This window comes from Enhydra lutris, unplaced genomic scaffold, assembly GCF_002288905.1.
Source record: "Enhydra lutris kenyoni isolate GAN:26980312 unplaced genomic scaffold, ASM228890v2 scaffoldscaffold26, whole genome shotgun sequence".
Taxonomy (NCBI): domain Eukaryota; kingdom Metazoa; phylum Chordata; class Mammalia; order Carnivora; family Mustelidae; genus Enhydra; species Enhydra lutris.
Genome location: NW_019154110.1, coordinates 11,110,634 through 11,125,938, shown reverse-complemented (window position 1 = coordinate 11,125,938; position 15,305 = coordinate 11,110,634). Strand labels below are relative to the sequence as shown.

Here is a 15,305-nt window from a genome sequence, read left to right as displayed (position 1 = left end):
AGATAATACCCAGTCAGGCGTACTTAGAACAGTATGTGGCTGGGAATGCAAGCTACTGCAGCACTCTGAAAAACGGTATGTAAGTTCATCAGAAAGTTGAAAATAGAGCTACTGTATGACCCAACAATTGACTACTGGGTACTTATCCCAAAGATACAGATGTGTGATCTGAAGGGGTACCTGCACCCCATGTTTATGGCAGGAGTTCCACAATAGCCAGATGTCCACATCTGGCTAGGTTCCACAGTAGAACCTAGATGTCCATCAGCAGATCAATGGATGGAGAAGATGTCGGCCCCCCCCCCACACACACAGTGGAATATTATGCAGCCATCAAAAATGGAAATCTTGCCATTTGCAACAACATGGGTGGAACTAGAGGGTATTATTACGCTAAGCAGAGTAAGTCAGAGAAAGAAAAAGAATCTCTCTGATACATGGAATTTAGGAAACAAGTCAGAGGATCATAGGGGATAAAAGGAAAAAAATGAAACAAGATGAAACGAGAGAGGGAGACAAACCATAAGAGGCTCTTTTTTTTTTTCCCCCTAAAGATTTTATTTATTTATTTGACAGAGAGAGACCAGGAGAGACAGAACACAAGCAGGGGCAGTGGGAGAGGGAGAAGCAGGCTTCCTGCTGAACAGGGAGCCCGATGCAGGGCTCCATCCCAGGGCTCCGGGATCATGACCTGAGTCGAAGGCAGAGGCTTAATGATTAAGCCACCTAGGTGCCCCAAGAGACTCTTAATCTTAGGAAACAAACGGAGAGTTGCTGGGAGGTGGGGGGATGGGGTGGCAGGGTGTTGGACACTGGAGAGGGTATGTGTTGTGATGAGTGCTGGGTGTTGTATAAGACTGATGAATCACAGACCTGTACCCCTAAAACAAATAATACGTTATATGTTAATTAAAAATAATAATTTTAAAAATATATAAATAAAATGTGAATGTATTATATATAATATTTTAAAAACCCAATATCTGGCACATAGTAAGCACATTAGTGAATGTTTGTATGCCAGATTTGCAAATGCTTGTTATTCCTGTGTATCTAGTTCTTGTTTTAGGTCCAGTTTGAGTTTTTGAGGTATGTATAATCAGTTGAAAATGATTTCTGATGTCTTAATAATGGGGGCACCTGGGTGGCTCAGTCAGTTAAGCGTCTGCCTTTGGCTCAGATCATGGTCCCAGGGTACTGGAATCAGTCCCCACATTGGGCTCCCTGCTCAGTGGGGAGTCTGCTTCTTCCTCTCCCTGTGCCTTCTGCTCTCCCTACTTGTGCGCTTGCTCGCTCTCTTTCTCTGTCAAAAAAAAAAAAAAAATCCTAAAAAGTATCTGAATAATGTACCTTTTTGACAGTTCTATTTTATTTAGTGGACTTTTTTGAGTACTTTATAATAAAAATTTGATGGGGAACTGAGGTGGCTCAGTCTGTTGAGTGTCTGACTCTTGATCTCAGCTCAGGTCTTTATCTCAGGGGTGTGAATCCAGGCCCCATGCTGGGCTTGGTGCTGGGTGTGGAGCCTACTTACAATAAAAATTTTTTTTAAAGATTTTATTTATTTATTTGTCAGAGAGAGAGAGATCACAAGTAGGCACAGAGGCAGGCAGAGACAGAGGGAGAAGCAGGTTCCCTGCCGAGCAAGGAGCCTGATGTGGGACTTGATCCCAGGACGCTGGGATCATGACCTGAGCCGAAGGCAGCCGCTTAACCAACTGAGCCACCCAGGCGTCCCTACAATAAAGATTTTATAACACTGGCCAGTTAAATATTATGGTAGTAAATTATTAGAAATAAAGTGTTAAACTCTGAAACCTCTGCCTTAAAATTTTTTTTACTTTTATGTGCAAGTTTTCTTTTGAAAACAGGAAAAATCATTTTCATTCTTATAGCTTATATATAGTATTTTTAAATTGCTGTTTACTTATGCTTATGTTATTTATGATTATTACAAATTTTAAAGATTATGTACAAAGATTAAACTACTATGAGGATTTAAAGTTAGCAAAATAAGAGGACGATATTTTCAAGTTTTATTGCTACTCTATGACATCTAACCATTTATTTACCTGAAAATGTAAACTTAATCTTTTTAACTCAAGAACACAGAAGAATTTGTTATTTCTGCATCCAAGTATTTATTCTCCCCCTCAAGGGGAAGACTTTTTTTTATTGTGGTAAAAAAAAAAAAAGTAAGTTCTTAAACAGTTTTTAAGTGAACATTACAGTATTGTTAACTGTATGCACATTGTTGTACAGTAGATCTCAAGAATTTTTCATTTCACATGATTGGAACTATACCCATTGAACAACAATTTCCCCATCAACCCCTTCTCCCAAGCCCTGGCAACCAGGATTCTGTTTTCTGTTTTTTATGAATTTGATTATTATAGAATCATTCAGTATTGGTCTTTCTGCGATTGGCTTATTTCACTTAGCATAAAGTCCATGCTGTAGCATATGATGCAGAATTTTCTTCTTAAAGCTGTATAATAGTCCATTTATGTATGTACCGCATTTGCCTATCAGTGGACATTTTGGTTGTTGCCCCTACATCTTAGCTATTTCTACAAATGCTGCAATGAACATGAGTGTGCAGATATCTTTTTGAGATCCTGTTTTCAGTTCTTTAGGATATATACTTAAAAATGGAATTGCTGGATCATACGGTAGTTCTGTTTTTAAATTTTTTTAGGAAATGCCATACTCTTTGCCATTATTGGCAGCATTATTTTACAGTTTCAGCAACACCAGTATCAAGGGTTCCAGTTTCTCTACATCTTTGCCAGCACATGTTGTTTTCTATTTTTTTTTAATAGTGGCTATGCTAAATGTATATAAAGTAGTATCCTGTGGTTTTGATTTACATTTTCCTGAAGATTAGGAAATCATCACCTATTCAGTGCATGAAATTTTTCTTCCAGTGTTTTCTTCTAGGAGTTTTGTAGTTTCATGTCTTACTGTTTAGGTCTTTAGTCCATTTTGTGTTAATTTTTGCATATTTCTGTGTTTTTTGAAGCATTAGTGCATCAGTGATTTAACTTGTCAGCATTATTGCTTGTGTTTACTAATTGGGCTTAGGGACTCTAACATGTATTCATTTCAAGAAACAAATATGTGCATCAACTAATGTGTGGCCGTATAAGGGTAAATAAAGTAAGAAGTGTAAATTGCAAATATAGGAAGACAGAGGAAGGCTGAATTCTAGTTATGGGAATTGCAGAAGGCATCTTTAAAGATGGACATGATTTAGGCAGATGGAAAAGGATGCAGAAAGGGGTGGGGAGGAAGCAGAAGAAACTTGAAGTAGGGACATAATCTCTTATGTTCATGGTAGTCCATTGTCTATATGGTATGTGTACAGGAGCAGGGTAAATTGTCTAGGCAGTTTAAAACAGGATAGGGGTAATTGGAAAGAAGACCTGTAAGAGATGTAAGAAAAATTTGATACCAGTTGGCTCCACCCCTAAAAGAGGACCTAGGAAGAAGTTGGAGGTTAACTGAGGTTTTCTTCCTGGGTGACTGTATGAATGGTGATGTTCTTAATAGGTTTGTAAGGGAACATTCATGTTGCCCTTGGTTTTGGAGAGGAAGTTAAAACATGTTGCCTATTGTACATCTGTGATGTCTCCCATTTTACAGTATGGGTTTAGCCCTCAGGTAAGGGCAGAAGACTTGAACAAGAGCTATAGAGGTGAGAGGTATACTTATTGGCTGAAGCCATTGTAACAGAAGAGGCCAACTAGGGAGATGAATATAAAGAGATTGAAATTTCCTCATTCCGCCACAGCTGATCTTCTCAGAGATGCAGTTATTAATTTTATGATCTTTTTTTATCAGACCAAGTTCTTTCTTGTTTCAGGAAAGTAAAGCTAAAGAAACAAGGTTCTGTTTTTTTTTCTGATTGAATAATATTTGGTTTCTAAAATAAAATGTCATCATCCTCTATGTTCACATTCTTTTTTTTCTCTTCTACACTTTTGTAACAAATTTAGACTACATTTCTATGTATATGTTATCAATATTATGATTATGTATTGAGAAACGTGTTTTTTAAAAAGAAATTTGACTTTTGGAAATTACTAGTAAACTAAAACTACATGTGCCACTTTCTTGCCCCTACCCTCTTTTTTATGCTTAACTAGTAAGATATTAAAATGTCGTAGCAACATTTGGATTCAGGTTTACTGAATGAAGGTAGCACAACTGTTTTTAGAGGCTGAAAGGAGTGGGATTCTTGAGTCACTGGTTTGTGGCTTCTTGTTTTCATGTGTCTGTCTTGTTTAAGAATCATTTATTTGCAAATGGAGATCTAGCTATACTGTAATCCCTAAATTTGTATTTCTCTTACATGTGTATGTTTTAAATGTGTGTCTGGAGGATTTTTTTTTTTTTTAATGCTCCACATGGTAGGGGAGTGTCATTGTCTAGTACACTGTTAATGTGTTTCATGAAATAATTATGCAGCTAGTTCTTAATTTTGAAGTTTTTCTTTTCAACAGGTTTTGCACTGATTGCAAAAATAAAGTCCTCCGAGCATACAACATCCTTATTGGTGAACTTGATTGCAGCAAAGAGAAGGGCTACTGTGCTGCACTTTATGAAGGCTTGCGGTGCTGTCCACACGAACGGCACATACACGTTTGCTGTGAAACAGACTTCATTGCACATCTCTTGGGTCGTGCCGAGCCAGAGTTCGCAGGAGGGTATGAGTATGTAATTTGCTAGAATGGGCTATCTAGCGCTTTGCTTCATTTTATTACTGAAAGTTTATTTCCATCACCTTTTGCCTCAGTACATATGATATATGTATAAATTAAAGTGTGCCTGTGAAGATTCTGCTTTCTTTAAAGTATGCATTTGATGGAGTAAAAATAGGGAGAAAGTGTTGTGTGGTGTTCATTTCAGTCCTCTGCTCCTTGTTGCTTGAAGTAGATAGGCTTTTTTTTTTTTTTTTTTTTTTTTTGGGCTTTCATTATTATAGATTATCATTTTCATCAGAAAATGATTAGAAGGGATTTACCCCCTCCATCCATGCATTTCCATGTTTAAATTTTGTTCATAATGATGATTTTTGCATAGGAAGAAAGGTCTTTGCAGCAGGGGGTTAAATACTTTATTGAGTGTAATTCATGAACTGTGTATATTATTACTGAATTGTATAAGAACCTAAAATTTTATCTCTGGCTTTGTCGTGAAAATAATATCAGAGAAAGTTGTCCTAGAATAAATTGAATCCATTTTCCTTTGTGTTTTGTGTATCAGCTCTCATTTGAGTGCCTACTTTCTGCTAGCCATTTAGAACATGAAGACTTACAACTGAAATTCCGTGAACACTTCTACTGAAGACTAGCCTGGAGGGCTTTTGTCCATGATTGAATCACGTTGGCATTTCTCCATTCCCCCTCAAAAAAAAAAGAAACAAAGCAAGTAGGCATTTGTTAAAATTGGAAGGTGAAAGGAGCTGTCATGCCTACCTGTGAGCTGGACACATATATAACTTCTCTGTGCCGCAAAAAAAATCTCTTTTCAGGGCCAGTTCCTGAATTATCTTATTTTTAGCAATATTAGGACTGAGTTCTGCTTGCATGTGTATTTCTTATTGGTTATATACATGTGTGCTTCTATGTTTATATGTATATTGAATTTGAATGTATAACCGGCTTGTTATTACATATGCAAATTGTGTTTTAAAACCTGAACTTGAAGAAGTTTATCTGTCTCTCAGTGTTTCAGTAAAGGATATTAGGAATTATGTATGATTTATTCTCCTTTACAGGCGAAGAGAAAGGCATGCTAAGACAATAGATATAGCTCAAGAGGAAGTTCTGACCTGCTTGGGAATTCATCTTTATGAAAGACTGCATCGAATCTGGCAAAAACTACGAGCAGAGGAGCAAACATGGCAGATGCTTTTCTATCTTGGTGTTGATGCTTTACGCAAGAGTTTTGAGGTAAGAACAGTGGGCTGCTTCAGTGTCTAAGATTGCTTAGTCACATTATTAGACTGAATGTTAATATAAGCTGCAGTCATTTTACCTCAGAGGCTTGTGATCCAGTGATAGTGTCATGTATGTGGAGGGGTTCAGGGAGGGGAATTGGAATTTAGAAGAGGATTGTGGATTTTTCTTTGTTTTTCAGTCCTGTTATTCTGCCAGCTTTGGTTTTTAGACTTCTCAGAGTAGAAAACTGAAGTTTATGATTATTTAATTTAGCAAGATGTTGCTATCAAATATATCTAATGAAAAGTTAAAAGCAACCCCAAAATAAGCAACAAAATTAGAAACTTTTAACGAGTCTCAGCTTGCCTGCTGATGTCCAGTAGCCTCTTTATATTACTGGTATTGGGTTTAGAGCTTATGATTTGGTAACTTTTTTTGAGGGTGGGGGTTCTACACTGTCAGCACATAAAATATTGGCTAGTGAACATTTTGTTACATTCTAGGGCATGTTCTTAACCCTAACTGGGTCACAGATCCCTTTTGAGAATAGTATGAAAGCTATAAACCCTTTTTTCAGAAGCACATCCATGAGCTTTAAACATTGTTCTGGGGAGTCTGAGGAGATTTGTACTGGTTCTTGGTGAACACATTCCTGTTTCCTTTTCTCTGTATGTTTGTGACTTCAGAAACTAGATCATCTAATCAGGTTAAATAGTCTTCTCATTGTGTGAAGAAATGAATATTTACTCTGCTGTGTTAAAAATTTTGGAATTTGAAACTAGAATATTGCCAGTTTGGAATAGGAGTGTGTATAAGTCTGCCTTTCCTGTAGGGATTCATAGTATATTCACTTGCTATGGATTTTAAGATGTCATCATTTAAAATATTAAAATTGAAGATTCTTTGTGGGGATGCTCTGTAAAATTGCAACATGAATTATCTGTCTGTGTGTGGTATCATTTAAAATTAGCAAGTGAGGGGCACCTGGGTGGTTCAGTCAGTTGAAGGTCTGACACTTGATTTCAGCTAAGGTCTTCTCTCTCAGGGTCGTGAGTTAAAACCCTGAGTTCAAAAAATCGAATTAGCAGATGAGAAATTCCATGGAAAATAAAGGAAGTTCTGACCAATATTTATTCTCAACTTTGTTTTTTAATAGATGACTGTGGAAAAAGTACAGGGTATTAGCCGATTAGAACAACTTTGTGAAGAATTTTCAGAGGAGGAACGAGTAAGAGAACTCAAGCAAGAAAAGAAACGCCAAAAACGGAAGAATAGACGAAAAAATAAATGTGTATGTGATATTCCTACTCCCTTACAAGCAGCAGATGAAAAGGAAGGAAGCCAAGAGAAGGTAATATTCCATAATTTTGACTCATTATTATGTAGTATTGCTTTTTGCTAGATTTTGGCATTTTTACCATGCGTTTCCAGAATGTGATGAGCTGCAACTTATATATTGGCTTTTTTCCTACTATATTGGTAAAAGCCAAAATTTTTAATGTCATGTATTCTTTTTATAATACTCAATAGTTATCTTTTTACCCAATCTTAGTGTGTTGTTAGATCAAATGGGGAAATTAACTCCATGCATGACCTAGAGCAGTTCTTTTTGGTCTCAGGACACCTTTGAATTCTTGAAAATTACAGGGCCCAATGTGCTTTTTGTTTATATGGATTATACTTACCAAAATTCACTGTATTAGAAATTAAAATGGAGAAATTTTAAATTATTTTTAAAAATAAGCCCTTCTATTATGTTAACATGAATAATATATTTTTTAAATGTCCTACCCCCACTTCCCCCAAAAGAAGTGAGAAGAGTGGCATTATTTTATATTTTTGCAGATCTTTTTAATATTTGGTTTAAAAGGAATTAGATGGATTCTCAGATCTGCTTCTGCATTTAGTCTGTTTCCATATGTTGCTTGGTTGAAGCATGTGAAGAAAGTCTGGTCTCAGAAAAGGGAGGAATATTTTAATATAAACTTTTTCAGATAGTTGTGGCTGTTCTTCTTTGGCATTACAACTCAACAAGAGGTAGTGTCTTAAAGATTAGTTATGATATGGAACCTGGCACCTATCAGTGACCTTTTCATAACTCAGTTAAATTAAAGTCTATTAGTCTTGCACTTTGAATAGATCTTTTACTCATGCATGATTTTGTAACATCATGCATTGGTCATTTGAAAGATACGGATATACTGAGTTATGCAGATCTTGCCAGATACTTACATTTCTTTACATAATATCACATAATCATGTTAAAACCACTACTGATCTCATCAGAAAGGTCTTTAAGTAGGGGGACACTTCAAGCTTATTGTGCTTGTTTATATAAGTTTTCAAAATTTTGATTGTGATTTGAAAGTTTGAATTTTTAATCACTGACCACAAATACGGTCCATTGTTTTCCTCGAGGTAAAGGGCTGACTTGATTTTTTGAGAAAATGTCTTTTTAAGTGTCTAAGTCTGAATAACCACAGTTTGTCTCTCATTGTTTGAAGCAGAATTGATGTTCCAGGATAAAAAAAAAAAAAACACCTGGTTTAGTTTATAACTCAAACAGTTGCTCAAGTGCTCTTCCTTGAGATGACCATTGTACTTTGGTATGCAGCAAGAGTGCTTTAATTAAAGCATACTTCCTCTTTGTCACATAGACTATTATAAAGGTATATAGTCATGAATTGATACTTAATAAAAATATTTTTAATGTCTTCATCAAAGACATTGTTGAGTATCCACTTATTGATTTCCTAAGCGTGCTTGTCAAGTAAGGAATATAGTAACCGTTAGTACACTTTGATTGCTACTGCTTTGATTTGTGCTAAGTACCAGCAACTTTTCCCCACCATTGCTTTTGTGCCATCAGTGTGTCAATACAGTGGAAAACAGCAAGTCACATCTTACATTTGGATGAAAATAGTTTTGACCTAGGGAATCAGCAGACTGCACTTTGAGAACTACTTTCCTAGACTTTCCTGATAAACCATTAACTCTTGCTTTTAGTTGTTTCATAGTCTTGATCAATGGTTTAGTGATTTTTTTTCATGAGAATAATTTTTTCAATTGTTAACCTCCTAGCTCCTGTCTAATTGGTTGATGTTAAGGAAGTTAAAATGTATCCATTATGAAGGTAATATTTTTTACTATCTCTTAATATTGATCCTTAAAGGAAACAGATTTCATAGAAAACAGCTGCAAAGCCTGTGGTAGCACTGAAGATGGTAATGGTTGTGTAGAAGTCATTGTTACCAATGAAAATACATCCTGTACCTGTCCTAGCAGCGGCAATCTCTTGGGGTCCCCTAAAATAAAGAAAGGTAACCAGATACAGTTTTGTTTTTTTCTTTTTAAGATTTTTATTTTTTTATTTTAGAGCACGAGTGGGTGGGGCAGAGAGGGAAGGAGAGAGAATATCCAGCAGACTACGTGCCGAGAGTGGAGCCTTATGTGGGACTTGATCGCACAACTCTGAGATCGTGTCGTGAGCTAAAACTAAGAGTCTGATGCTTAACTGACTGTACCACGCCTCTTTTTTCTTTTTTATATAGATTCCACGCCCAGCGTGGAGCTCCAACATGGGGCTTGAACTCAAGACCCTGAGATCCAGACCTGAGCTGAGATCAAGAGTCAGGCACTCAACCAACTGAGCCACCCAGGGGCCTCTACAGCTTTTTGTTTTTTTGTTTTTTAAGATTTTATTTGACAGGAGAAACAGACTCCCCGCTGAGCAGAGATCACAATGTGGGGCTCAATCCTAGGACCCCAGGATCATGACCTGAGCCAAAGGCAGATGCTTAACCACCTGAGCCACCCGGTTTTTCCCCCACCCCAGTATTCTTTCTTTCTTTTTTCTCTTTTTCAAATGTAAATGGGACACCTGGCTGGCTCAGTTGGTAAAACATGCAACTCTTGGTCTTGGGCTCATGAGTTCAAGCCCTATGTTGGGGATAGAGATTACTTTAAAAAACAAACAAAACTTGAAAAATAAAATAGATATAAGAAGTTTTAGAGAAAAAAAAAGTTTTAGAGATCCTGTAACTTAGACACTTAATATTTCCTTTTTCTTGGAGTGCCTGGCTGGCTCAGTTATTTTTTGATGAAAACAAAAAACTGTAAGCCCCTAATCATGTTTTTGTTACTTAATTCACTTTCTGTTTTCAGTAAGCCATCAATTTTGAAATTTTTCTGTAGTTTCCAGTTGGTTCACTCTTTGTGCAATGTATTTATTGGTATCTTAATTGTAACTCTCAACTGATTGATTCGCAGGCTTATCACCACACTGTAATGGTAGTGATTGTGGATATTCATCTAGCATGGAAGGGAGTGAAACAGGTTCTCGGGAGGGTTCGGATGTTGCCTGCACTGAAGGCATTTGTAATCATGATGAACACGGTAGGTTCAGATGAAGCTTCCCAATTATTTCTACTACATGGCTGATTAAAGCACATGAATAAGAGATTATTGATTTCTGCAGGTGATGACTCTTGTGTTCATCACTGTGAAGACAAAGAGGATGATGGTGATAGTTGTGTTGAATGTTGGGCAAATTCTGAAGAGAACAACACCAAAGGAAAAAATAAAAAAAAGAAAAAGAAAAGCAAGATGTTGAAATGTGATGAACATGTAAGTGTTAAAATTCTTAAACCTTTGCTGTTGAGAGGAGATCAATCGATTTTCCTTGGAGTGGCAAGTCTGCAGCTTAGTTGCTAGTATTTATTATTATTTGAGAATGAGTACCTTTAGAATGCAATTCCCAGGGTGCCTGGGTGGCTCAGTGGGTTAAGCCTTTGCCTCCGGCTCAGGTTATGATCTCAGGGCCTGGGATCGAGCCCTACATCTGGCTCTCTGCTTAGCAGGGAGCCTGCTTCCCCCTCTTTCTGTCTGCTGTTCTGCCTACTTGCGATCTCTCTCTGTCAAATAAATAAAATACTAAAAAAAAAAAAAAAAAGATTGCAGTTCCCATCAGTTGCTCATCTTGTGAGTTTTGTATGCATGTGTGTCTGATGTGGTCATTTGACCAGCAATCCATGTGAGTCATAAATCCAGTTCATTCTTTTCATAATACTTTTATGTATGTATGTATGTATGTATGTATGTATGAGAGAGAGAGCAAGAGCACGAGTGAGGGGCAGAGGGAGAGGGAGAAGCAGGTTCCCCGCCAAGCAGGGAGCATGATGAGGGGCCTGATCCCAGACCTCCAGGACGAAGACCTGAGCTGAAGGCAGACAATTAACCAAAAGAACCATCCAGACACCCCATTTTTTGTAATGCTTTTAAATGAGTTAGCTCTGTAATCTTGAGCAGTTTGCTGGATGTTAGTAGTCCCATCTGTAAGGAGAGACTAGTCCCTATCAGATTAAGTTCTGAGAAGATGAAATGAGATAGATGGTATTAATGGGTTAGTATAGCATCTGGTATGTAGTAAGCGCCTACTGAATGCCAGCTGCCGCTGTTACTCACCATTCCTTCTAAAAAGTTAATACACTATTAGTTAATGCACCTTCCCCCCCCCCTTATTCATTTATTTATTTATTTTTAAGATTTTATTTATTTGACAGATCACAAGTAGGCAGAGAGGCAGGCAGAGAGAGAGAGAGGGGGAAGCAGGCTCCCTGCTGAGCAGAGAGCCCAATGTGGGGCTTGATCCCAGGACCCTGGGATCATGACCTGAGCTGAAGGCAGAGGCTTATCCCACTGAGCCACTCAGGCGCCCCTTTCCCCCTTTATTTAAAGAGTAATTGCTGTAATTTCCTCTCTTTTTACCTGAGACATCCTTTGCTGTGGTTCCAGATCCAAAAGCTTGGAAGCTGTATTACAGATCCAGGTAATCGAGAGACCTCAGGAAATACCGTGCACACAGTGTTTCACCGAGACAAGACCAAAGATGCACATCCTGAAAGCTGTTGCAGTTCTGAAAAGGGTGGGCAGCCACTGCCTTGGTTTGAACATAGGAAAAACGTACCACAGTTTGCAGAATCCACAGAACCGTCATTTGGTCCTGATTCCGGAAAAGGTGCCAAGAGCTTAGTTGAACTCCTTGTAAGTAAGGATATTTTAACTGTGAATAACTGCTCATGGGGTAGGAAAGGGGAGGGCACAATATTTGAGAATTTGAAGTTGGGACTGGGTGGGGGAGCTTTTAAGAAATTAAGGGCAGTCTTTCGGGGGTTTTTTTTGTGACTTCATTTCTGCTCTTCCCCTCATGAGTTATGCAACTGCTCTAGAGCACATTTTCTTGTCCTCTTTTGTCTCCAAGATAGGAGAGAATAGTTGGGAGAGGGGAATAGAGTTAGCATCATGTCCAGGAATCTGCCTCCTTGGAGAAGGTTATTTGTAAGCAAACTGCCTTTCTGAGTGGCAGTTTATTATGGACTGCTTTCCAGACCAGGAAAATATGTAGAATCTGAACTAGAGCCCACTCTTCTAGGTTACTTCCTTTCGGTTTATATAGGATAAAGGCATAACTGAACTTGGAAAATCTTTTATACAGACTCCACATCTTGATACTTCAGATGAATTATGTCTGATTATGAGCAACCCAGTACATAGTGTGGAGCTTGGAGCAGGGGAAGAAAAGAGAAGGGTGATATATCTTCTGTATAGTAGTTCGGCTCCTAATGGTACCATATCCTGTAGAACAGTTTTTTTGTTTTTACATGGTGGTTAAATTTCATAAGTTTTAAAAAGGTTATATTTTACTTAATTTGTAGAGATAAAAGTTTCAACGTAGAACCAGATGGTTAAAAACCAGATCAGTCTGGTTATTTAAAATTTGGTAACTAGTTGTAACCATCTCTAGTTAGTAATTTTTTTTTTTTAAGGATTTTATTTATTTATTTGACAGAGATCACAAGTAGGCAGAGAGAGGGGGGAAGCATGCTCCCTGCTGAACAGAGAGCCCAATGCAGGGCTCAATCCCAGGACCCTGGGATCATGGCCTGAGCCGAAGGCAGAGGCTTTAACCCACTGGGCCACCCAGGTGCCCTTAGTCAGTCATTTTTAAAGGCAAAGACATGTCGGTAGTCTGTCAGGCTCATAGGTCTTCTAGGACAAATTATAGATCCAGAGTTTCAAACTGAGTTGAGTTGGATTTTATTCTTACTTAGTACTTTCTAAGACAGAATGACATGATGCTTGTTCTGTAAACAGTCCAATCAAAGACTTTATGTGACTAAATTGAAATTAAAAGGCTAGACTGCCTTAATTTTTAGCTGTCCTCCATCAGCATAGTTTTTGGCATTCCTAAAATAAATCATGATCTTAACTACTGCTTTAATTTGCAGGATGAGTCTGAATGTACTTCAGATGAGGAAATCTTTATCTCACAAGATGAAATACAGTCATTTATGGCTAATAACCAGTCTTTCTACAGCAATAGAGAACAATACCGACAGCATCTGAAGGAGAAATTTAATAAATACTGCCGCTTAAATGATCACAAGAGGCCCATTTGTAGTGGCTGGTTGACAACGGCTGGAGCAAATTAAATAAATAAAATAGCTCTGTCTTTCAATGAAACACTCAAGATGACTACTGCGCCTTCTCTTTCAAAAAACTCTTAATTTAGTGACTTATGGCAAAATTTTATCTTAAATCAATGTGATTCTTTCTTGTTTTGGGAGACGGTGGAGGTAACCTCATTAGTTTGTTCTTTCTTCAGGCTTGTGTCTTTAGTTGCGTGGCTGCGCAGGCCTGCCATATGATTTAAGCCATCTCTCTTCATTAAATGTTTCTCTTCCTGTGAGACTTACTAAAGCAACTTAGTGGCAAAAAGTAATGTTGTACTTATACTTCTGTACAGAAATGACAATGAGCTGAATATATGGTTTTACAAAGTAGACATCCACTTGCGAAATGTTTGGATGTAACGTTAAAGCGCAATGTGCAAAATTTAAAATAAAGAATATTTATTAATACGCATAGTAAAAATTGGTGTACATGTTTCTACTTAATGTGTGGCAGTATTTTAATATTTGCCACTTTTGAACTCGGTACTTGGCCACTGTTTATATCAAATGAAGTGCTAATGAGGATAGAGATACAGATTGTTGAGGACAAAATTCTTCCCTTGACCAGAGTTGACAGCCAAGAAAAGCAGTTTTCAGTCTTGTGTTTTGAAAGAATAAATTTGCTGTGATACCTTTAAATACTGGCTATAGCTAGCATCTTTCTCATGACATTGTTAATTGCTATTATTAAAAATTCCCTCATACCTAACATAAAACACCTTAAATTCAGAGATTCATATTGAACTAGAAGAATGGAAACAGAACTTGACAGAATTTCCACCAAGGGTTGCCTGAGAAGGAATTACTGTAGCATGTAGACCTGGGACTAGAAGGCTGCACCCAGAGCTAACCACATCGCAATGTGTAAGTGCATGCTCCTTATCTGGTTTCCAACAATAAAGTCACTATGGCTTTACAGTTTACTGCTTCCATAAACTGTCTGTGTGTATTGAAGGAGAGAAATTCCCCCAGGACTAGCATTTGGCTGCCATTAAAAAAAAAATGGTTGAGTCAGTAGTTCAGTACACATTGCTTAGAGCTTTGTGTCTGCGTGTTAATACTTGGTGGGCAGCAGGCAGAGTGGGGCAGTCAGTACCTCTCTGTGCAGTGGGGTTGGAGTGAATTTTATGGGCTCTCTACCATTTAATCAGATTTCAGATGGGCAACAGCAGAAACTTAGATTTAATTTTTATAGATGGTGGCATTTCTTTGATACACCTCCTTGGTTGCCATTTCAAATCTGAGTGTTGTATAGGGGTGGGGCAGAAGTAAAATGAGACTCTCTGACTTGTTCACTTTCATCTGGGAATCCAGAAAAAATGACTAAGGATCTCCCACAGCCCCAGGGTCCGAGCCCAAACCTCTCTTCGCCATCTTTGCAGTCTAGTTTTCTCTTGAGATTCCTAAAAGCAAGGGCTGGTTTTATTTATTTTTTTATTTTTTAAAGATTTTATTTATTTATTTGACAGAGGGAGAGAGGGATCAGAAGTAGGCAGAGAGGCAGACAGAGAGAGAGGGGGAAGCAGGCTTCCTGCTGAGCAGAGAGCCTGATGCGGGACTGGATCCCTAGATCATGACCTGAGCTGAAGGCAGAGGCTTAACCCACTGAGCCACCCAGGCGCCCCGGGCCGGTTTTATTTTATCTTAATCTTTATCCTTGGGCCAAGCACAGGAGTACTTGGTGAATGAATAAACCAGCCGCATTTACTGCTTATACTATTGCTTGCAGCGGAGGGATTCCTTAGGCAGAGGTGTTTTTTTCTTTGGAAGGATGGCTATATTAAGAATGCAGAGGTAAGGAAGGCAGTTTCCAGAGCTTTGATGGAACATCCTGAGTAGTTAGAGAGCA

The 15,305-nt window shown here is 38.0% G+C and overlaps 1 protein-coding gene across 4 annotated transcripts in view; it reads left to right on the top strand.

Moving 5' to 3' along the window:
• LOC111151368 (gametogenetin binding protein 2) overlaps positions 1–13,868 on the top strand; it is a 30,918-nt gene extending 17,050 nt beyond the window's left edge. For 2 of the 4 annotated variants that reach the window (XM_022509341.1, XM_022509343.1), the window contains 8 exons: positions 4,506–4,715; positions 5,783–5,957; positions 7,102–7,296; positions 9,118–9,265; positions 10,215–10,340; positions 10,423–10,571; positions 11,739–11,987; positions 13,232–13,868. In XM_022509341.1, the coding sequence (XP_022365049.1) occupies positions 4,506–4,715; positions 5,783–5,957; positions 7,102–7,296; positions 9,118–9,265; positions 10,215–10,340; positions 10,423–10,571; positions 11,739–11,987; positions 13,232–13,435 (1,456 nt within the window). In that variant the 3' untranslated portion in view covers positions 13,436–13,868. The remainder of the gene's footprint in view (positions 1–4,505; positions 4,716–5,782; positions 5,958–7,101; positions 7,297–9,117; positions 9,266–10,214; positions 10,341–10,422; positions 10,572–11,738; positions 11,988–13,231) is intronic. The other 2 variants (XM_022509342.1, XM_022509345.1) reach the window with 1 other exon arrangement.
• The last annotated feature ends 1,437 nt before the right edge of the window (positions 13,869–15,305 follow it).